At 37.2% G+C, this 23,589-nt stretch overlaps 1 protein-coding gene across 1 annotated transcript in view; it reads right to left on the bottom strand.

Annotated features, from left to right (window-relative positions):
- Positions 1-2,809: 2,809 nt before the first annotated feature.
- Bmp5 (bone morphogenetic protein 5) overlaps positions 2,810-23,589 on the bottom strand; it is a 122,374-nt gene continuing 101,594 nt past the window's right edge. Inside the window, exons 5-7 of the mRNA XM_006973740.4 lie at positions 12,533-12,609; positions 8,836-8,946; positions 2,810-4,658 (exon numbers count right to left, since the gene is read on the bottom strand). Of these exons, the coding sequence (XP_006973802.1) occupies positions 4,509-4,658; positions 8,836-8,946; positions 12,533-12,609 (338 nt within the window). The 3' untranslated portion in view covers positions 2,810-4,508. The remainder of the gene's footprint in view (positions 4,659-8,835; positions 8,947-12,532; positions 12,610-23,589) is intronic.

The following is a 23,589-nucleotide window of genomic DNA, read 5'->3' as shown; positions in this document are numbered from 1 at the left end:
CAGGCCCTCTGCATATCTTTTATGGCCCCCAGTTTAGTGTCTTGATGGGATTCCTGAGTGAGCGAATGAGTGGGTCTCTGATTCTTGTGCCTTCTCTTGGATTCTTTTCCTTCTGTTGGTTTGTCCTGTCCAACTTTGATGTGACAGTCTTTGTTTTATATTTTGTTATATTTTAGAATGAATGAAGTAATTAATTAGTGAATGCCTAGCCACTAGGGTAAAGCTAAACAACTGAACTGTCATTTGTACCTGCTGAGAGAAGAAAATCAGTTTTCTCCAATACCGTGACACTAAGTATATCAGCACTCCAGGGCAAGCCTCATGTTAGTAGCCGACCAACATACAACTGGATTCCACAGGTGTGTGTGTGTGTGTGTGTGTGTGTGTGTGTGTGTGTGTGTGTGCGCGCGCGCTTTTATTACAGTCTGGTGGGGTTTGACTTGGTTTGGGGCTGTTGTTTTATTTTATCTTATTGGTTTGGGGGGGGAGGTTTGTTCATTTGTGAGAAGGAATTTACAGTTGGGTTGGTGGGGGCAGGGAGAAGATCTAGGACTTAGAATATAACCAAAATACATTCAAATTTAAAAATTGTTTTCAATAAAAAATACATGTGAAAAAGAGCATGTTTTAGTATAAATTTATACACATGTATGAAACTGAGTGTGTGGTTTGGTTTTTTTGTTTGTTTGTTTAGGAAAGGATAACAATTACCGTGTAATTTAAGGCACCTTATTGATCTTTTGGCTCAAGTTTTTAAAATTGCTCTTTTACTCTGGGATTTTTTTTTTTTTGCACAAAAATGAATGCAACCTAGTATTTAAATTCTCTGCTCCTGAATTTTACTATTCATTAGTAGCCCCAGTGTGCTTAAATGACAAAGTCTTACAATCTGCTAAAACATCAGGTTAGCTTCTGTTTCAGTACTTAAAGTCTTGAGGCACTTAACATAGTGTGCTCTCTCTCTCTCTGTCTCTCTCTGTCTCTCTCTCTGTCTCTCTCTGTCTCTCTCTCTGTCTCTCTGTTTCTCTCTCTCTCTCTCTCTCTCTCTCTCTCTCTCTCTCTCTCTCTCTCTCTCTCTCTCTCTCTCTCCTCTACAAATGATTATATAATTTCCAGAACTGAATGTATAGTGCATCTCCATCCCCATTGTGTACAAACATTGCCTCTACAGTAAAATGGAAACTAAGGAGAAAAATTTGATATGGGGTTTTAGTTTTCTGAACTTTTGTGATTTATAAAGGCTGCAGGCTCTCTTGGTTTTCCTCTCTGAGATCATTGTCTTTCAGATGCTGTTCATGAATATTGTAGTGGCTTGATCTTCTGGGCTCCTTTGCCCCTTCTGTAACAGCCACCTTAGTGTGGCCTTGTTTTCTACCTAAATAAGAGAAAACACTGGCATTGCTTGTAATTTTTCATATTTTCTCCTCAGTTTTCATCTTCTTCAACTTGATAAAACACAGATGTATACTTAGCAATGTGTATACTTTATCAGCAGAGGCATCTTCCCTCCTAACTTTTAAATTTCCCAGCTTTCCTCCCCTCAAACAGGGTGAACAAGAAAGCATAAGAAAACACATAACTCAAGACGGACATTGAATGATAGACTGAGCACTAGACTCGACGGTTATGAGGTGCTTGCCTGTGTTTGGGAGTGAGGATTTCTTCTGCCCTGAGCAGAACTGCAGTGTAAGCTAATTATTCATTGGAAATGTCTTGAGAGATCACAGTTGCCAGACTGTAGAGTTGCCAGGAGGCTCTGGCTCAGGTTCGATGATGATGATGATATAGGGAATATGGAGTGATGGTTCTTCAGCTGAAAAATAATTTTGGTTTTTCAGTCTGTTTTCTTTAGTTCTATGTAAAAATCTTTAGCCTTAGTTTTTTTAAAACTTGTGTATTGATGATTTATGTCCTCTTACTTCCAAACTGGATAAAGCGCTTGCACAAAGCAGAACATATGTAAAGCAGAAAAATTACTGAAGTGCACAAACAAAAATGTCATCATGCTAACTACTTATAACGACTTAAATCTATTAAAACTAATTATTTCTTTCTGGTAATAGCTAGAATAATACTACATTAACACTAAGAATTTATGACAATTATTTGACACCATGAGTACACATACATATAATTTTTGGAAGATACAAAATCAATGTCAATTAGAGTGTTTCTATGTATACATGCATGTATGTGCTCATGTGTTTTCATGTGTATATGTGTGCACACACAAGTGAAGGCTACAGGTTAACCTCGGGTGTCCTTCCTGAGGAGATACTCACACTGTTTGTTGAGACACCCACACTGTTTGTTGAGACAGGATCTTTCACTGGGACCTGAGCCTTATGAACTGGGATGGCTGGCTGGCTCTATTTCCCAGCACTAAGTCTACAAGTCACATCACATCTGTTGGTACTGGGACTGGATTCAGGTCCTCCGGCTTCCATGGTAACCCTTCACTAAGCCACCTTCACAGCCCCATTTATAGTCCTTCTTATTTCTTGTTCTAGATGAGCAAGAACAAGCTAAGATATTTTCCACTCTGATTATTTTTGCTATTTTAAATATTTCTTTGTTTGGACAGGTTTTTGTTTTTTTACTGTAATTCATAGGCTGGTGTTTTGTCCACTCAATAGTCAGTTAGCCATGAAAAGTATAAAAGGGCCTTATCAGTTGAAAGGAAGTGATGACCCACGTAATTAAAATGTTTTACATCTGGTAAATATTTTAGTATAGGATACACTTACATTTTATATTTTTTTAAATAAAGAACTATGCCATACACACACACAAACAAAAACAACAGAGGTTGGTATCACAAGTTTAATATATTTTAAATGTAAACATACATTCAAGTAGCACATTTAAAGAATAATATAATAGATTTCTATTTCTTAACCTCTAGTCTTAGCCTCAATGGTATACTATTAACTTATTAACTAAAAATATATTACTTAATGTATCCCCCAATATAGTCAATACCATATTTTCTATACTGTAAACTGTGTTTAAAAACATTGTAAAATATCTGAATTATAAACAAGCCACAATTTTTGGAAATTCCTAATGATAGACTTCTGTTCGAAGGCTGTGGATGATGGTTAAGAAACGGTGCTTTACGAATATTTTCAGTCAACTGATACAAGCCTTATCATGCAGCTTAACAGCAGCAGAAAGTGATCAACCTGAAAACCCGCTCCTCAACAAGTCAGTGTGTGCTGAAGACCTTAGTTACCAGTAACTGTTTCAACACAGATAAAATAAATTAACACCAGAGAGAAGAGCATGCGCACACACATACACACACACTTTCACACCACTCCAGAACCTTTCCTATTGTCCTTATTCATAGCTTGGAGGAAGGCTTTCAAAATTCCTTTGTAAAATCAAGTTTGCAACTGAACTTATTCTCAAAAATATGAAAAATGGCTTTTAGCTGCTTTAAAACGGCAATTCTGTCAAAGCCATTCAGTGATTTATTTTTTCCTTCAGCTTAATTTCAATGGTTTCACCCTAAATAAAATCATTTGCATCACATCAACCAGCAAAGTCTATTATAAAGGTGAGTGAACGGGAATGTCTCTGTTGGCATCATCCATTCCAACACATTTTATGCATGAAGTGACTCCTGTCTGTGGGGAGGGAAATGGAGTACATGCAAATATTTCTTTACTTTGGACTAAGTTTTAAACAAGGAAAAAACAACACTGTAGCAGCAGTGTTCTAGACAATGGTCAGGTACGATTCATCTGAGGTAAGGTTGTACTGTGCTTTTTAGTGTTGGTTTGGAAACTTGTGGACATAGACTCAAGCCTGTGCCAAGAGAATTTCTGAAGCTTTGACCTTCTTGCAAAGAAAACAAAAAACCTACAACCCAGAAGCAACAAGCAGCATGCTCCTAGAGTTGCACCAATTGCATTAACGAGAACAGTTCGAACAATTATGCAGTCCTGCAGCTCCTGTGTCCTGCCTACCGTCTATTTATTCAAATCCAGTTCAACATTTTTCTTTAGCCAATGGAGTGTAAGTGCTAAAAGAAAATATTCATTTAGCCAAGCAATGTTTTGGTTTTTTAGTTTGGGTTGCTAGTTTTTAAAACTTTATTTCTAAATACTCTTTTTTAGTTTTCATTGGTGCAATATAACCAAATGTATTCATTTCCCTTCAACAACATTAAACTGTCAAAGGAGTTCTACTTAATATCAGAAAATTATTTATAATAGTATTGGGGAAAATGTTGACATAGAATTAAGCTGGACTCAGCACACTCCATCAAAAGTTAGAGTAGGAATCTGTTCTATAATATAGGAACCTTTAAAATAGATTTTACTGGTAAGGCATCCAAAAGAGAATACATATTTTTAAATAAATAAAAAGTGTATATACATAATATTATACATAGAGAGATGAAATGACCGGGGCAGATTTTAACAAAGTCCCCATTTATCTCCTTTTTTTTTAATTGCAGTCATGAAAACAATACAGTTTTGTTATTACCACTATTAGTTCTAGTGGCAGCCACACGAACGTACTACCATGTTCCTGTATTTCTTCAAAATGACATTGGAGCTATCATCAAAGTACAGAACAGAGATGGCATTTAGTTTGGTTGGAGCACAACAAGGCTTGGGAACGTGGTCAGGGAACATCAGGTGTACCTGGAAAAGAAAGAAAATAAAAAGGAAAAACGTGTCTTTTGGAGAAATGGGGTAAACATTTTATTTACAGCTTTAAGAATCCAATGCTTCTATCATGACTCTCTGGCAAGCACATTCATCATCTGACTCCTGTATATAATAGAGATGAGTGGGGATCGGAGGGCCGCTCAACAGGATGTGTTCCCCATCAACAAGCACTAAGAATCAAACTGTTCTAAGTAAGTACTGGGGGCTTGAAAAGCAGCCCATCAGATAAGGCAAGCTCTGTGCGGAATATTCAGTGGAATTTTCCTGGGTGGGGGGAGGCGGGGGAGGATGGGACATGACACTTAGCACTGCCTTGCTTTAACTGAGTGGGTATCTTCTGTGTACACTACAAAAAATAACAGGGGCTGTGGGCTCAAGTGAGTGCAGACACACTTGGATGACAGAAAGTTTTAAGTCTGCAGGATATTGAAATAGGATAGATAAACAATGCATCACAAACATTGTGCCAAGTCTTACTCCTACGTGGTGAAGATAAGCAAAAAACCACAATGAAATAAAATCTATTCTTGTTTTGCCTGCACTCAGGACCCTTTTTCTCCTACTGGGTTGCCGTGTACAGTCATTGATATGAGGGTGTGTTCCCAGGCTCATTAGGCCATGTTTGGTGGATATCCCTGGGAGGCCTCTTTTTTTTTTTTTTTTTTTTAAGGCAAACAGAAGAGGAGTTGATCTGATGTCAAGAGGTAGAGGAAAGGACTGGGAGGAATGGAGGGTGGGGGAGCTGTGGTCAGGATGTAATGTGTGAGAGGAGAATAAAGATCTAAAATAAATCTAGTACTTGTTTTAGAGCAACAATTTCAACTCTTCTTCATAGACTTTTTACTGGACTGAGTGGAGTTTAATACCATTTTCCTTTCCCTGTACACTCCTTACAAAACTGCCAAAAAGCAAGCTGAGGCTGAAGCAAGGGGTCCAGATAGTTGGCAAATTGAATATCCATTCCCTTAAAAGACTGAAAATGTAGCTATATGGAAAAGTGAAGTGCTTAAATAAAAGCTTGGTACTCATTTTGACCAGACTGGCAGTTTGCCTGTAAGTTATAATTGAGCTAGAAGCCAGAATATGGTTCCCACCTACTCTGGCCCTTCCCCCAAAGGAGTTTATGGGAAGTCCCCTTGATGAGCCTTAAGGGATCTACAAAAAAGCAAACACAGCCTCTTAGAGTTTTGGCTTCACAGTGTTCTGGCTGAAATGATATAGGAGGCCTGCATGAGAGCAAAAACATCGGACAAAAGAGTGGCTCCACAGGAACTTGAAGTTTCCAAAGACCTCACAAAACTAAAAGTTGGAGAGCTTTTCCGGATTTGCGATGCAGTTTATATTCCTCATCAGCTTTATCTCCCATAACCCTCACAGGCATGATTGATAACCCCCAGGTTTCAATGGCCTTGGCAGCCTCAATAAGCAGCCACTCCAAACAAAATGGATTGTTCTTGAATGATTCTTCGAACGTATTAGTCACAACAAGCTCTTCTTTAACAAAAACCATGCCTGTCCTCCCATTCAACGTCCTTCACGGGACAAATGTTAAGAATGTTCACAGCACCACAAACGCTAAAGTCACATTTCCCTGTGAGCTTGAGGTTTGCAATGATGTGTCTTCTATAGCAGGAGAATGTATGCAACACAGAAAAAAGGTCTTCCAATGTCACATGAGGATTTCTTTTTGTTTTCTCTTTGATACCACTTCTAGACTATAGCCATAAGAACTAAAATATTTGTGTATTTATAAGAAAAAGCAAATAAGAAAAGAGGAGTATTTGACAAAGGACTTTTTTTTTCCAACAGTATTAATGCTTAGCCTGAGGGAACTTTGCCATTTTGGATACATATCTAAAAAAACAAAATTCTGCCTTCTTAGTCAGGCATCATTACTTTACAAACAAAAACAAAAACAGATCAAGAATTTTGAGAAATCAAGTAGCATTATTTCACAAGTTGTCTTAGTTAGGGTTTCTATTGCTGCGATGATGCTTCATGACCAGAAACAACTTAAAGAGAAAAGGGTTTATTTCATCTGACAATTTATAGTTCATCATCCAAGGAAATCAGGGCAGGTGTCTGGAGGCAAGAGCTGAAGCCGAGGCCATGGAGAAATGATGCTTTCTGGCTTACTCCTCACAGCTTGCTCAGCCTGTTGGCACTCAGTACCATCAGCCCAGAGGAGACCCATCCATAATGATCTGAGCCCTCCCACATCAATCATCCATCAAGAAAATGTACTCCAGGCTTGGCCACAGGCCAATCTGAGGGAATGGGGCAGGACACATTTTCTCATTGAAGTTCCTTCTTCCAAAATGACTCTAGCTTGTGTCAAGGTGGCATAAAACTATTCAGCACATAAACAGTAGCTGTTCCTCTCTGTCACGACATATATAGTGATCATGACTGTTCCTTCAAAAGAGGAATCATCAGCATATCATCAGCACACTTCTCAATCTACCGGTAGAGGTCTGAGTACAGTGCCCTTGCAGAGCCTATCTGCTCCTCATTGCTCAAGAATACTAACCCATAATAAGAAGTATTTGTGAAGTGAGGCACAGCTGATGCTAATTCTCCCCAGGAATTAACTTTATGCTCCACATACTGACATTAAAATGGGCTATCTCATGAAAAGAACATTTGTTTGTTTGGTTGGTTGTTTTTTTGTTTTGTTTTGTTTTGTTTTTTGGTTTTTGGTTGTTTTTTTGTTTGTTTGTTTGTTTGTTTGTTTGTTTGTTTTGTTTTGTTTTGTTTTGTTTTGTTTTTTTTGAGACAGGGTCTATCTATATAGCCCTGGCTGTCCTGGAATTCACTCTGTAGACCAAGCTGGCCTCGAACTCAGAGATCCACTGAGCTCTACCTCCTAAGTGTTGGAATTAAAGGCATGCACTACCACTGCCCGGCTGAAAAGAGTATTTTATATGTGGCTGCCTATTAAAATGTTTATTTTCTTTCTTTCTTCTTCTCTCCCTGGTTTTATTTCTAAAAGTTTTTATAAAACCCATGCTTACCCACCATAGACAAGCACTTCAGACAAGCCAGGGGAGTCTACAGCATCTTTTAAGTCAAGAGTGCAACCAGGTAAGCATCAAGGAATTCAAGTATTTGATATGTCTGTTTATATTTATATATTTTATATCATATCATATCATATTATATTAATGTGAGTCCTTATTTAGAAACTAGCTACTCTGTCCACCAGCTTTCAAGTTTAAATGGATTTAAGGGGAAAGGTAAACTTTAGAGGTCAAATACAAAATCTAAGAGTTTGCAGCAGAGGTTACTAAATAAGCCTCGCTTGCACAATAGGGTTGTTCTGCCATCAACAAAAGAACTCCACTTCTATCGGGGCTTTGTGGTCCTACAACTGTGTTCTTTACTTTTTCTCCTTGATACATAATCATGGTTTTTGTGTTAACCCAGACACTAAACAGCAATCCTATAACATAATCTAGTGCAACTCCTAGGAGACTGCTGTCTTCCAGAGATTACCCTCTAGTACATCAGTATGTCAAGAGAGGCTGGATTGTGTTGATTAAATGGAATCCAATCACAGATCCCTGAGTCAACATTTCACTGTCTTAAGCACAGGAATATGTTGAGGTTACTAGAAATGTAATCACTGCAAATATTTGGAACTATGGAAGAAGAAAAAGATAATTTAATTTTCTTTTTTAAATGACATAAAAAAAGAACTGAGAAAGAAAAATCAATAGAAATTATTCTACTACTTGTACATGATATTCAATGACTGTAATACCAATATTTAGAACTTGCTTGAAATAATTATGTCAAAAGCTCTCAGATGAAGTTCAGTGCAGTTGTTATTCAATGTTTCAGCAAAGATGACTAGTAAATTATTGTTTAAAACTCATCTGGCTAATCACTGTGTAGTAATGAAATCTGTACAGAGTAGCTACTTTATTTAATACTTCAGTTTTCCCAGCTGAATTTGTCCCATTTCTGAGACCAGGGTTATTGATTTTAAACCAATCTGAATTTCTTACCATACCCACCATTGTCACCCCCAGCTATAAGTTACAAAGGAATTTAAGAACTTGAGGTTGATAATTAAATTTTCTTTAAAACAACCCTCTACTGTGTTTGTATTATAAACCAGTTTCTATACCATAAGCATAGAACATACCAGAGTCTGGACTATGGCATGGTTGGTGGCATTCATATGAGCATTAAGTGGAAAAGAACATTCTCCATCACAATAAAACGCAGCATACCCTTCTGGTGCTATAATCCAATCCTGAAATGTATAAAATCAAGAGAAGCAATATCAGATGAGTGACAGTCAAGACAGATAATTCTTCAGAAGACATTCTACCTGAATAAGTTCCTTCCTTAGTCCAACCATTATTCTAAAAATCCAGCTTCTTCTACATCATTTAATTTTTAGTTGACATTTACAACAAAAGTACAAATATTTTCACTAGAAATGGTCATTTCCAATTTCTCCCAAGAGGTTAGTATATAAAACAAAGTATACATTAATCATTCTATGTTTGAGAATAAAACTATGATCACAAAACAGCATTCTAAATATTGTTTAAACTGGAAATGATTAACTCCAGGGCATTCAAGTGAACCAGAAAATGCAGGGAGTAGATGAAGTCCTGAGTGAATCTGTGTTGTTGATGTGAACATGGCTATGTCAAGGACCCCAGTGACTCAGACACATGGGAGTGGCAAAGCCTTCCCTGGGTCAGCCTCAGAGGAATGGCAGGGCCTTCCCCCAAAGTATAAATGTTGACAACATGTGCTGAAAATATCAGCCGCAGCTTCCTCCTCCAGGATGACCGAAGCTGCGACTGCTCCCTTCCAGAGACGCCCCTGTCAAGATCCGTTAGCCCACATCTCCTTCTTCATCTGTATATAAAAAGCGCTGAGTTTCCTGGGTGCTGCTGGTACATCTCCATCAGAGCACATGACCCGTCTGATCCCACCTTTTCTGTTTGTACATCTGTCATTTCTTCATTCCAGTCACTCCAATCAGGTCAATACCGAGGCCCTGCAGGCCAAGGCCTGTGGTATCCAATGTGGGTCCTTGAATTCAGGGAACTCACATCAGGTAAGCAAGGGAAAACTACAGTGACCAGCGCAAGTGTGCAACGAAAGGTGAGGGGAAAAGCATTTCTGTACGTTGGCTGTAAACCCCAGGATGAGCAGGCTCTAGAGATGGTTATGTGTTTGTGCTCTGAAGGAGTTTGGAGGAACCATGGTCATAAGGTAAAAGGGTAAGAACATTACAACTGCGTCAGTGTTTAGACTGTGTTCGGGAGGCATGCCCAGACACTCATACTGAGGAAGGAGCTATGGGATGCAGTCTCCAACCTGTGGTGGAATTGTGCCTTGGGTCTGGGTTGCAGCGAGGTTTAAGGGGAGATAAACTCACTCCTTGACAGCAAACTTCGTTTAGAGCAAGAGATTTGGAGGAAGATATTAATGGTTTTAACTGCTTTCCTGTGTTTGGGTGACCTAATCCATAGAATCAAAACCAAATGTTAGAAGAGGGAGCATAAGACCTAGGGTTGAGAAATAACCCAGCAGTTATATTTCTGATACATCTAGTGGTTATGCCCATGCAGATAAGCCCAGTTCAAAGAGAAGCCAGCTGGATCTATCTATCCATCCAATGGCTTCGTCACATCTTTCCATACTTGTTTATATTAATGATTCCCTCAGTTTTGGAGGACACTTCTCTAACTACCTGGTGTCCTAATGGGCTCCATTCAACTATTTGAAATGGACGTGACTTTACTCAAATGTGTTTTTTCTTTATCATCCCCTTGGGGCATTCCTCTTAAAGAGACCTAGAGAGCCATTCTGCTATGGAATGGTACCCATGTTAAATATGAATTTGAGGCCTCCACAGAATACAACAGCTCTCATCACCCACCCCCACTGAAAAGCTGTAGTGCACGTAGTGGGTCCCTGCCTGTGCTCCCTGGAGACATTGCTTGTTAGACACCACTCAAACACATAATGTTAGCGGCACTAATGTCATTCAATGGACCACTAATGGCTCCACATAAGTAACAATACAGTGTTTTGGCATTCATCCAGTCTCCAGCTAGACAAAGGATATTATATGGAACTATGGAAATTGGCAGCTGTCACCAACATTTTTAATACTATCAGTTGGTCATTGATGACATCAGTGTGGATAAAGGAGGATTACATCCAGATATCAGACTGGATTTGATGACCACAGCTTACCAACACATATGTGTGACAGCAGCTCTGATAATGAGAGCAAATATAATCGGGAATTAGTCAATACCAACCTCTAGCATGCTTGAACACACAATAACAACACTGTAGATATGGCCCAAAGACATTGGCACAGCCTAGAATTGTGAAAGGCTTATGGCCAGATTGTCTCCCCAGCTAACATTGCAAAAGTGATCCTTGATGAGCTTCAAGGCTCCAATCTCTTTAACCGAGCAAAGCTTGCCGTGGTGTTTGTGTTGGGCATGGTGGCTGTTTGTCCCTCCTTTGTTGTCCTTACAGTCTGGCATTGAGCATTGAACCAAACCAACCCGGGACTCAGAGTGAAGACACCCTAACCATCTAAGCAATAAGAAAGGGGGAGATATTTAGAGCAGGTGAAGTCCAGGTGAATGTATGTTTTTAACATGAGTGTGGTTTTGTCAAAGACCCCAGTGCCTCGGACTCCTGGGAATGGCAAGGCCTTCCCCTGGAGTAAGTACAGATGTTGACAGTGTGCGCAGAAAAAGTCAACTGCAGCTTCCTCCTCCAGGATGACAACAGCCTGAGTCGTCTCCCCTCCAGAGACCTCCCACACACACCTAGATTAGCTAACCCTCTTCGTCTTCATTCACACTTTATATAATAAATGCACTGAGTTTCTGGGCTACTGCTGGTGTATCTCCATCAGGAGCACTCAGTCCACCTGATCCCAGCTTTTCTGTATGTGTATCTATCATTTGAGTTTAATATGAATCATAAGTGAAAGAAAAGAAAAATGCCTTATGATTTAAACTTTATAGTTGGAAATTCTATTTCCTAGACAGAACTGTGATCCTAACAGAACTAATGTAGACATCTATACTACATTAAAAGTTCTTCAGGTGCTGTGGAGATGATTCAGTGGGTAAGAGAGCTAGGTGGGCAACCATGAGGAGCTGAATTTGGATACCCAGTACCTAGGTAAAAGTCTGGGAGGTGGGGGGCATGTCTTTCATGCTTGCTTATAATCCCAGGATTTTCTACATTGGAGTAAGAGACACATGACAATCACTGGCCTTTACTGGCAGCCAGCATAACCCCAAAGACACTGAGCTCCAGATTCAGTGAGAGATAACTATTTTAAAGAGTAAAGGTGGAAAGTGATAGGGCAGGACACGTGATGGTCTCTTCTGGCTTGAACACATGCTCATAGACATTTACATACGTGTGTGCAAAAATAAATAAATTAATAAATGTTTATTATATATGCAGGGCATGGTAATACATGCCTATAATCCCAGTACATGGGACACTGAGGAAGAAGAAGTGCTCAAAGACATTTGGGCTGCATAATGAGACTTTGACTCATGCAAAACAAAAGACTTAAGATATTTAAAGAACAGTACTGCTTTTATCCATTCCTAAATTTTAAAATGTTATATTTCCCTAGATGGTTGTTAAACCCAACTCATTACATTCCAATAAGGAAATAATAATAAGGAAATGAAAATGATGTGTGTGAACCACAAGCTGAATAGTCTTCAAAAATGATTATTATATTGGAACAATCACTAACAAAGACTGTGACTTGCTAAGGACTTAAGATAAAACAGAAAAGAAACACATAGATTGAACAATCTTACCTGCCATCCCAGATCCCGGAAACTCACATAGAGTTCATGCTTCTTGCAGGCTTGTTTTTGTTCACTGGTATTATAATCTGCAGATTAAAGAAAACCCAAAACTTCTGTTTTAAACAAATGACTGCCTATTGGGTATAGAGCTATACAATTTCTGTTATGAGATTATGGATAAGGAAGATATTGTACATGTTAAGCATGAGTTTGACTCTTAACTGAGAATTTTAGCTGTGTCACTCAGTCAGGTTACTTTTGTAGAATGTAGAATAGTATTTGCTTTATAAGGTTCTGAAAAAATTCTATTGCCACCTGTATGTCAGGCATAGGCTGGTGCTGCCCTTCACAGTACCAACTATTAACTGTGTGATCCTTCGTGAATTCAGTCACATCAGTGGTACTTCACATGAATATGAGGTGCATATTCGTACAATATTTTCTGAAGAGGAGCTTTCAGAGAAGATGCCAGTGTCTTTGGAGATTTTATTTAAATAAGTATCGTCAATATAAGATACCCTATTTTGAGTTTCTGAGCAGCACTCCAAAACATGTCCACTTTCAGGCATCTTCATTCATGGCTAATGGAAGTATCCAGGCAAAAATCAATCAAACGAAAAGCTCAGGAAACCCACTCCTTTTTCCTCTCATTCTCACGTCCAATCTATCAGGAAATCACCCACACAACTTTCAAATAGATTTCAACCCCACTTGCTCACTCTCTCCTTCATTGCTCCTGGACCAAAACACCACTAGCCAAAACACCAAAACATCCTGGATACCAAAGTATCCTGACCAGTATTCTCCCCTTATCCTCTTGTACCCCAAGTGGGCTGTTATCAAATTAATTATGCATTTGTCCAAAAGAAACACTGCTCTGGTTCTAATACCACCGAAAAGGAAATGTCTGCACAATGGTTAGAGGCTTGGTGTGTGTGGGACCCAATTCCTCTCTCACTCATTTCCAGCCATTCTTCTCCTCCTTCACCTCATTCTAGCCATAATAACTACTTCCTGTTACACACCAAGTTCAATTTAGACCTCATTTAGGATCCTTATGCTTGCTGTCGCCCTTTCCTGATATTTTCTTGCCTGGACATCCACATGGCTAACTGCTGTATCTTTCAGTATTTTTTTAAGCACCATCTTTGAAGGACTCTTCACTAACTAGCACATTTAAATATTGTAACTCTGACCCTGATAGTCCTCATTGCTCTTTCCTTGGTTAGGCTGATTTAGTGTTTCACTTACACTTTGGGAAATTCTCTGCCATTATTTATTCATCACATGCATTACTTCTTATCTGTATTGCCTCCATTGAATAAATCCTCACCAAGACAATCTGTTTAACTCTGGTTCATTGATGTACACCAAGTATGAGAAATAATAATTGATACATAATGTGCATTTCATAAATATCTGGAGAATTAATGAACTTATTTTCCATAGTTTCCATGAGTAATTAAGACAGAGACATTGTTTCTATTATATATTTTGTGATGCATTCAAAATATTAAAAATTTTATAATTTTTAAAAAGTTAAATATAAATGTAAAACTCTAATCTTGCATCTGAAATAAAGGAAAAATATCTCAAAAATATAAAACTGTACAGAACATTTTTGATGTTGTCTCTGGAATTTTCTCAGTTTTTACAAATACCATTCTAAAAGATTTTTATTATTTATTATTGTGAAAGAGGGAAAATTGGAAAGCAATATAATTTACTTCAAAGAAAGCTTGTGTGACTATTTCACCTTCCAACTTAATGATTCAACTGCTAATGAAAGAGTCTCACACCAGGAACCAAATGGTGACTCAGTTGTCTTTATGATTACCTCAAATTGTTATTTATTTGATGTCAATTTAGAAAATAAAAGAGTAATTAAAATTTGAGCAGATTTTCCTCTTAAGCAATAATTGAATAAACATATGTTAATAGTGAAAAGTGAAGAAAATTTGTTTTAAGATTATGTCCTCTTGCTTTCAGGAAAGTTTCTACCTTAATCTGAATAATAGCTCCCAACAATTCTATTCAGGCAGTGGAAAGGTGTTTTTAATGATTAACATTAAATGACTACATTACAAACACACACATGCACATTGATAGATAGATAGATAGATAGATAGATAGATAGATAGATAGATAGATAGATGATAGATAGATAGATAGATAGATAGATAGATAGATAGATAGATAGATGGAAAGAAAGAAACATACATACATACATACATACACAGACAGATAGGCAGACAGACAGACAGATAGAGACCACATGTATAGTTATTAGAATTCCATGTTTATAAAAAAAAAAGAAAGTGAACAAAATTAAAAGCCCAAAGATCTCATTTAATTAATGTAGTTTCATAAAGACTAAGTGAGATATATATTATCTCACATAAATGTAATGAGTAATTAAGTTTATAATGGATTCTTGTTCCAAGAGTCTGATGTAATGGAGAGTTGTATCCATATGCTTACTCTGTCAGAAATAAAAATTAATGGTTACTGAGTGAAGTAAATATTTTAGCCACATCAGCAAGGTCTGGAGTTAGGTGTATGCTCATAGTTGGCAAACTAAGCTGCAGGGAAAGGGGCAAGGGAATTATGTTTATAGCTTTAAAAATAGCAATTGGCAGTCCTTAGTAGATTAAATGAAGTGGACATAATTCTACTGTTGATGAACAGGTCTACAAATGAAGTCATGTGCCCAACTCCATTCTGCCCACAGCTTCTTGCCAGGAATCTTGACCTTCTCCTGGACTCTCTCTCCCTCCTTGTAGCTCATCAGACCCCATACCCACCAGGCCAGGCCACCTGACATGAAGACACATGTGACCTCCATGAGTTCCCCCTTTCACAACTCTTCCCAACTCTAATCACCATGGGAGCAGTTGGTGCCATTTCCATCCTTAAGGCTCAGAAAGGCCCACAATCCTGTGCACTGGCCAAGACTGGCAAGTCTTCCTGACCTTACCCTGTCTGTAAATTACCAATTCCCAGCCCTATGCCTGAACTCACAAACAAAACCTGGCCTAGCCTGATGAGCCCAATCTACACATTTCCTAACCTCCAGGTTCAGGCCGGGTGGCACATCCTAGGCACCAGCCTAATCTGTTGTGTCCACATCAGATCTACAACCAACTATAGAAGATCACATGACCAGATCTCATATAAAAAATAATACAAAGGATCAAGACACTGTACACACTCCCGCGAAATCCACCAGTCCTGTTAGAAATGTTCTCCATCAGTTACATAGATGAAACCCAGGACACAGAAGCTAAGAGAAAAATCACAAACTTTATCAAAGAATTCAAGGAATTTAAAGAAGATACAAACAGCTCCATGAAATTAAAAAGAATAAACTCAGAGTGAATAATTACCTGAGGGATATGAGAGAAAATACAAGCATAAGTCTGAATGAAATGACTGGATTCAATGAAGAGATAGAAACATTGACAAGAACTCAAGCTGAAATGAAGCTGTAACTGAAAAACTAAATAACTCAACTTAAAAAAATCAAAAGATTCTGTAAACAGAATGGATCAAGTAGAAAACAGAACACTGGGACTTGAAGAAAGGTGGAGGAACTAGAACAAGGAAGCAGAGAATATTAATTTTTTTAAAGCGTGGGAAAGGAACAAGCTGGAAATGTGGGACACCATCAAAAGACAAAATCTTCAACTTATAGGCATAGGTGAGGGAGAATAATCACAGGTCAATGGCAAAGACCAGATCTTCAACATGATCATATAAGAAAACTTCCATAAACTACGGAAAAGCGTATCTATCCATAGAAATACAGGAAGCACACAGAACCCCAACTAGACAAGACCAGCAAACAGAACCCCAACAATTAGACAAGACCGGAAAAGACCCTGTGGCAAATCATAATTTCATCACTAAATATACAGAAAACAGAAATTTTCTTGGAAGTTGCAAAAGAAAAAAACACAAGTCACACCTAAAGAAAACCCACTAGAATAACAGCTAACTCCTCAATAGAAACTTCTTCGGGTTTCCCAGACAAACCTGAAGCAATGTATTCAAAATTCTAAAGACCACAATTATCAACTAAGATTACTGAACCCAGCAAAACTATGTACCAGAGTTGAAGGAAAGTGAAAAGCTTTCCATGATCCAAATAGGCTAAGACAATTCATGTCCATCACACCAACTCTAAATAATTATAGGAAGAAATACTTGGGACTGAAGAAAGGAGTGAACATAACCAAGAGACTGTAGAAACTCCTCCAGTTACTGAAATTCAAAGTATGATTTAAAATAGCAAAAAAAAGAGACTACAATCAACATATACCTTTCAATAATAACTTCAAATATTAATGGCCTTAGCTCTCTAATCAAAAGACAAAGGCTATTTGGATGGAAATTCATCTTTCTGTTGTTTCCAAGAAACTCAGCTTTAAAGAGAGTCCTCACCTTAAAATGAAAGGATGGAAAAAGGGATTCCAATAAAATGGGACCAGGAAACAAACAGGTGTTGCTCTCCTAATATCTGACAAAATAAACTTCAAACTAAAACCTATCGGAGCAGATAAAAAAGGACACTTCACTCTTCTAAAGGAAACAATTAATCAAGAAGACATTGCAATCCTAAGTATATATGCAACAAGCTCTGGTAAACACAATTTCATTTAAAAAAATTACTACTAGAATTAAAGAAACAGATTAACATCAAACCATTAACAGTAGGTGATTTTAATATCACACCTTCTCCAATAGATAGGTCATCTGAACAAAAAAATAAATAGAGAACATCAGAATTAAATGATATCCATCAAGTGGACATAACATATCTACAGAATAGTCTATCCAAACACCAATGATTATATATTTTACTCAGCAGGCCATGGAAGTTTCTATAATATAGACTACATTCTGGGACACAAAACAAATCTTTAAAAATTCAGAAAATTTGAAATAACTCCCTCTGTTCTATATGACCATAATGCAATAAAGCTTAAAGTAGACAGCAAACAAATCTCTAGTAAGTCCACAAACTCATAGGAATTAAAATCTTGTTTTTGAATGATGAATGGGTCAAAAAAGAAATCAAGAATAAAATAAAAAATTCCTGGCTCTAAATGAAATGAAAACACAACACAATAAAACCTCTGGGGCACATTAAAAGGAGCCCTAGGATGAAAATTTATAGCTCCAAGTGCCTACATTAAAAAAAATAAGAAAGATCAAAAAAATGATTTAACAATGCAACTCAAGAATCTGGAAAAACAACAAATCAAACCCAAATCCAGTACACAGCAAGAAATAAAAATCAGAGCAGAAATTAAAGAAATAGAAACAAATAGAATAATTCAAGGACTCAATGTTTCTAAGAACAGGTTCTTTAAAAGAAAGTAAACAAGATGTTTGGTCCAACTAACTAAAAGAATGAGATGATTCAAATCAACACAGAAAAAAAAAGAGAAACAACAGACACCAAATAAATTCAGAATATTATGTGGTAATATATTAAAAACCTGTAGTCCATTAAGTTCAAACCTAAAGACAAGGAAGAATTTCTAGATTCATCCAAACCACCACAGTTAAAACAAAAAGAGATGAACAACCTAAACACGACATATGAGGAAAATGAAACAGTAATGTAAAGGCTTCTGACTCTAAAAGGCCCATATACAGCAGAATTCTATCAAATATTCAAAAAAAGATCTACAGGCAATACTTCCTAAATAATTTTTAAAAAACAGGAACAGAAAGAGCACTTTCAAACATTCTACAAAGCCAGTATTACTCTAATACCAAAACCAGGTAGACAACGAAAAAAAAAGAAAACTATAGTTCAATAATCCTGATGAACATGACTCAAAAATCTTTAGTTCCATGCTTGAAAACAAAATAACAGCTATATATCAAAAACATTATTCGCCTTTACCAAGTTTGCTTTATCCCAAAGATACAGGGTGGAATCAACATACACAAGAAAATAATTGTAATAAATCACATAAGTAGACTTAAAGACAAAAATCACATGAGAATTTCAATAGATGCAATGATCATGGACACATTCCAACTTACAATAGACTCAAAGAAAATTAAACTAGAAAGAAACACAATGAGCCGGGCGGTGGTGGTGCACGCCTTTAATCCCAGCACTTGGGAGGCAGAGGCAGGCGGATCTCTGTGAGTTCGAGGCCAGCCTGGTCTACAGAGTGAGTCCCAGGAAAGGCGCAAAGCTACACAAAGAAACCCTGTCTGTCTCGAAAAACCAAAAAAAAAAAAAAAAGAAAAAGAAAGAAACACAATGAATGAGATAATAAGATCTCTATAACAAAAACTTTAAATCTCTAAAGAAAGATATTGAGAAAGACATTGTAAAATGCAAACACTTTCCATGCTCATACATTTGTAGGATTAATATTAATATATGATAATTACTATGTGAACCTAATTATAACTATTATGTTATTTGTAATATTAATAATATGAAAATGAACACTGTTTGAAAAACAAATTATAGATTTGGTATGATCAATCCTCATCTCATTCTTCACAGAAATTAAGAAAAATATCTACCCCTAAATTTCATTTAGAACCACAACAGACCCTGGATAGCAAAGCAATCCTGAGCAAAAAGAACAACACTGTAGGGATTACCATTACAGATTTCAAATCATATTACAGAGCCATAATAGTAAAAGCAGTATAATACTGACACAAAAAAATGGACATGTAGAGCAATGGAACAAAATAGAAGACTCAAACATAAGTACATGTAACTACATCCATCTAATATTTGACAAAAAATACACTGGGGAAAAAACCATCCTCATCCAATGGTGCTAGAACAACACCATGTCCATATAAAGAAAAGTGAACTTTGACCTGCACTATCACCCTGCACATAAACCCCCTCCAAATGGATCAAAAACTTCAATGTGAAACCTGAAACACTGAAACCTCTGGAAGAAACACAGCCAGTACACCACAGGATATGCATGTAAGAAACGAACCTCTGAAAAGGACTCCATTTGTCCAGGAATTAGAGCCAACAACTGACAGGTGGGACATCATCAAACTGAAATGTTTCATCTCACCTAAAGAAATAATCAACTGAATGAAGAGGAAACCCATAGAATCTTTGCCAATTGTACATCTGACGGCTGGGTTAATATCCAGAATATACAATGAACTCAAAAATCAGAGTCAAATCATGGACTACAAACAGAGAATTCGCAGAAGAAAAAGTAAAAATGGTTAGGAGATGTGTGTTCATCCTTCAAAATCAGAGAAATGCAAATTAAAATGATTTGAGCTTTTATCTCACTTCAGTCAGAATGGCGAAGTAGAAAATATTTTTAACTGAATGAGGTAACCCAGACTCAAAAAGACAAATGCTACATGTTTGTCTCATTTGTGGGTTCGTGGCTCCATAGTGTCACATGTCAGTTTTATAACCCAGAGAAACCAAAGAAACTCAGATATCAAAAAGGTGCCATGGGGGAAGGGAGAAGAAACACTAGAGTTGAGATAGCAGGATACACATGATGTGAAGGGGGAAATGGGGGAACTGAAGGGGATTTACTTGGGGTAAGGTGGTCAATACAGAAAGAGTGGGAGGAAGGAAAAAAAAACACAATAAAGATGTTTCGAAAATCCATAACGAATCATACTATTTTTTATTCATCCCCAATTACATATAATACATATAATTATATGTGCATACATATAGATGTACAGTTTAAATGAAGTTAAGCAACTTGGGCTGAAAATGCTCCTCTGTGTAGCCTTAGACTGTCGAATAAAAAGGCCAGTACCACTCATAAGAAACCCTCTTTTGAGTTGTTGGTTAGCCCAATTTTGCCATTGGCTGTCTCCCAGAGGTTGAAGGTAAGTCTTTGATGCTGATGATACTACACTCATAGGACCCAGGACTTTGAGGATCCAAGCTACATCTGACCAGAAAACCACCTCCCTGGAGACTACCTTTCGCAGTCCAGGATAATGCTAAGTAAGCTGCCAGTGGCAGAAAGCATCAACAGTCCTATCCTTCTGTAAAGTCTATGAACCACAATAACAACCAATAGGACAAGTTATTCTCAAAGGCACACCAAGGCACATATCCATTGGCAGTAACAAATAGCTGTCTAATGGGACGTAAGGCCTATCCAACAGGAGGGAAACCATGCTTGGTACTGAAAACCTAGTCAACTACCCAGGGTTAGTGAGGTTATGAACATTAAGAGGAGACCCACTACCACCAGTTTACTAAACCAGCAGACTTCCTAACTACATTCTAAGTATACTTCCCTTATACACACAGACAAGAGTAACTAGGAAGCTTCACCAAAGCAGCTTCTCCTTGCAAAAGACAAAGACCATTACAGAAAACTATAATTTGTCATAATGCAGAGAACTACTGTTCTCCGGAGCTGAGCACCACTGGATACATCTCCAACACAACTCCTACACTTAAGACTCAGGAAACACTGCACAAGAGGGGGCAGAAAGACTGTACTAGCCAGAGGACCAAGGAACCTACTTGATTGTCTCCTAGAGTGACAGGGAAGCATCACCTAGGATGCTTATTTAGCTGCCTCACTCAGACTTGAACAAGGACAACAATAGACATGCTAACATGGAACATGGAATCTCTCACAAGCCTTCCACCCCTAAACAAAGTACTCCAGGTAACTAAGGGATGCTTAAAGTAGAAGTACATTCCCCTAGGGATGAGCCCTCTAAATGCTTATCCAATACTAAGTGATGATCCCCAAAATCATGTACATGCCAATAACACTGAATGAACTGGGGAGATTGTACTTATATATTCTTGTATGTGCACACAGACATGTGTGTGTGTGTGTGTGTGTGTGTGTGTGTGTGTGTGTGTGTGTGTAATAATAGTAATTAAAGAAGAGGAGGCAGGAGTTTGAGAGGGCATGGAAAAATGTATGGGAAGACTGGGAGGAAAGGAAAAGAACTAAGGGAAATTGTATATTTTAATGAATAAAAATATTAAAAATTAAAAATGAAGTCATGATAGAAATTACTAATAAGTTCAGGTACAAGTCAATACTACAAAAAGTAAGTTAATGTACGTCAAACATATGCATGCGTTATAATATTTCTCTGGTTTATCTCTTAATTGTGGTAGTAATGGGAAAATAATGTCAAACGTTGAAAATACTAATTATTTGTGCAAATTTTCATGGCCAATTTATAGCAAAAATGTGAAATTAATTCAATTTTTTAAAATATCATTCTATTTTCTACTTAATAATAACAAAAATGTAATAAAATAGGAGGTGGTAAAAAAAAAAAGGTGGGAGATTGAAACCCTAAGATTACATAAGCTTTCAGTGATCTGAACACTAACTATTGAAGGGCATGTGAAGAGAGGCTGGACAGATGTCGAAGGGATGATAATCTACTGAAGTGATCAAAAACTCCATGTATGTTTTAACAATGTTTGCATTTAAGAGGTGGCATAGGTAGATGATATATAGAAGGTAGATGGCAGATAGAGTTGGTAGATAAATGGTAGATAGGTGTGGAGATATATATATAATATGTATAGATAGATAGATAGATAGATAGATAGATAGATAGATAGATAGATAGATAGATAGATAGATAGATAGATAGATGATAGAGAGAGAAATCCAAAACAGAACTTAACATTTAAGCATGACAACAATTTAAATGAACTAGATAATAAAAATTCCCTGTCTCAAAACAAAAGAGATTTTTAGCCTTCTTTTTCTTAGCTTTTAAAAGAAAACAGGAAGTGAACAACTAGAGAATTAGGACAAGAAATTTAATTTATTCACAGAAAATGATGAACGCAGACTAAGGAAGCTCACAATAGACTATTCAATAAAGTGAATTTGATATGTTCTTGAGGGCAATTTTGATAAGCCTGAAAAGGGAGACAGGCCATACTCAGCGAATTATCAACTTGAATAAATATAACCTGCCCAAGAGGAGTTGCTGCTATTTGCTTGTATAGAGATATCTGTGCTTTTCTGGGTATAAATTTGTGGCACAAAACATTAGCCAATAAATTAACACCTACCTGGAATGTTCCCTTAATTCTATGTAGCCAAGAATCCCTGTACTCATACACATGTCATTCACACCTTAGAGGCTACTAACATGAAATTTCTCTACAAACTTTAGATTCCTACTATCTGCTAGACTTCTCTAAACGAAAGTTTCCCAAATCTCTCCCACTCACTGTTTCTACTTCTGTTCTTGCTCTATTTTCATACTCACAAACTGAGTAAATAGGATCAACAGTCACCTGGCGGTCATATCCAAAACTACATAACTAGCAAGTTATGTAGTCAGTATTAAATGATAGACAATAGAAAAAAAAACAAATCATGTCAATAAAGAAATAGGGCTAGCTAATGACATATGAGGTGTGCCAGAATAATTGTTTGAGAAAGGTTTCTAAAACATTTCATGATTCACAGAATAATCAGTTTTTAATGTTAATTTCTATAGGAATCATTTAGATTGGAAACATTTTCCTGTATGTAGCACTGCAGGATTTTCAGTACAGTGTTTATTTTAGAAACCTCGTTTAGAAACAAGCAAAACGTTCTTTAAAAGTGATGTGATTACACTAATTCTAGTATTATTTTTTTTTAATGCTGCAACATTTTAAAAGAATCAGGTCATTTTGCTAGGAAGATGACTAAATCACTTCTAAAATACACAAAACATATCATTTGTGTAGTTTGACTGATAATACAGTATTGAGCACTCTGGATAATTTAATTAATTCTCTTTCCTTGTTTGGATTGATATGTTTCAAGAGGCATAGGTTTCCATTGCATACATTAGACAAGAGGTAATGTTTATTTGATTTGAGAATAAGTGCAGAATGTTTGAGTTAGGATTAACTATGGGAGAGAACTACCCTGAGAAGCTATCAAGGCTTCAAGCAGGACCACTGCAAGACCAGACCCACTTTCAAGGGTCCTTCGTACTAAACACATGATAGAATGTCTTCCAGCAGTTCTGGCGTGAGCTGAGACTTGGCATTTTTTCCTGTCAGCTTTCACAGACTCTCA

Source organism: Peromyscus maniculatus, chromosome 7, assembly GCF_049852395.1.
Source record: "Peromyscus maniculatus bairdii isolate BWxNUB_F1_BW_parent chromosome 7, HU_Pman_BW_mat_3.1, whole genome shotgun sequence".
NCBI lineage: Eukaryota > Metazoa > Chordata > Mammalia > Rodentia > Cricetidae > Peromyscus > Peromyscus maniculatus.
Note: the sequence above shows the minus strand (reverse complement) of the source record. Positions and strands in the feature narration are given on the sequence as shown.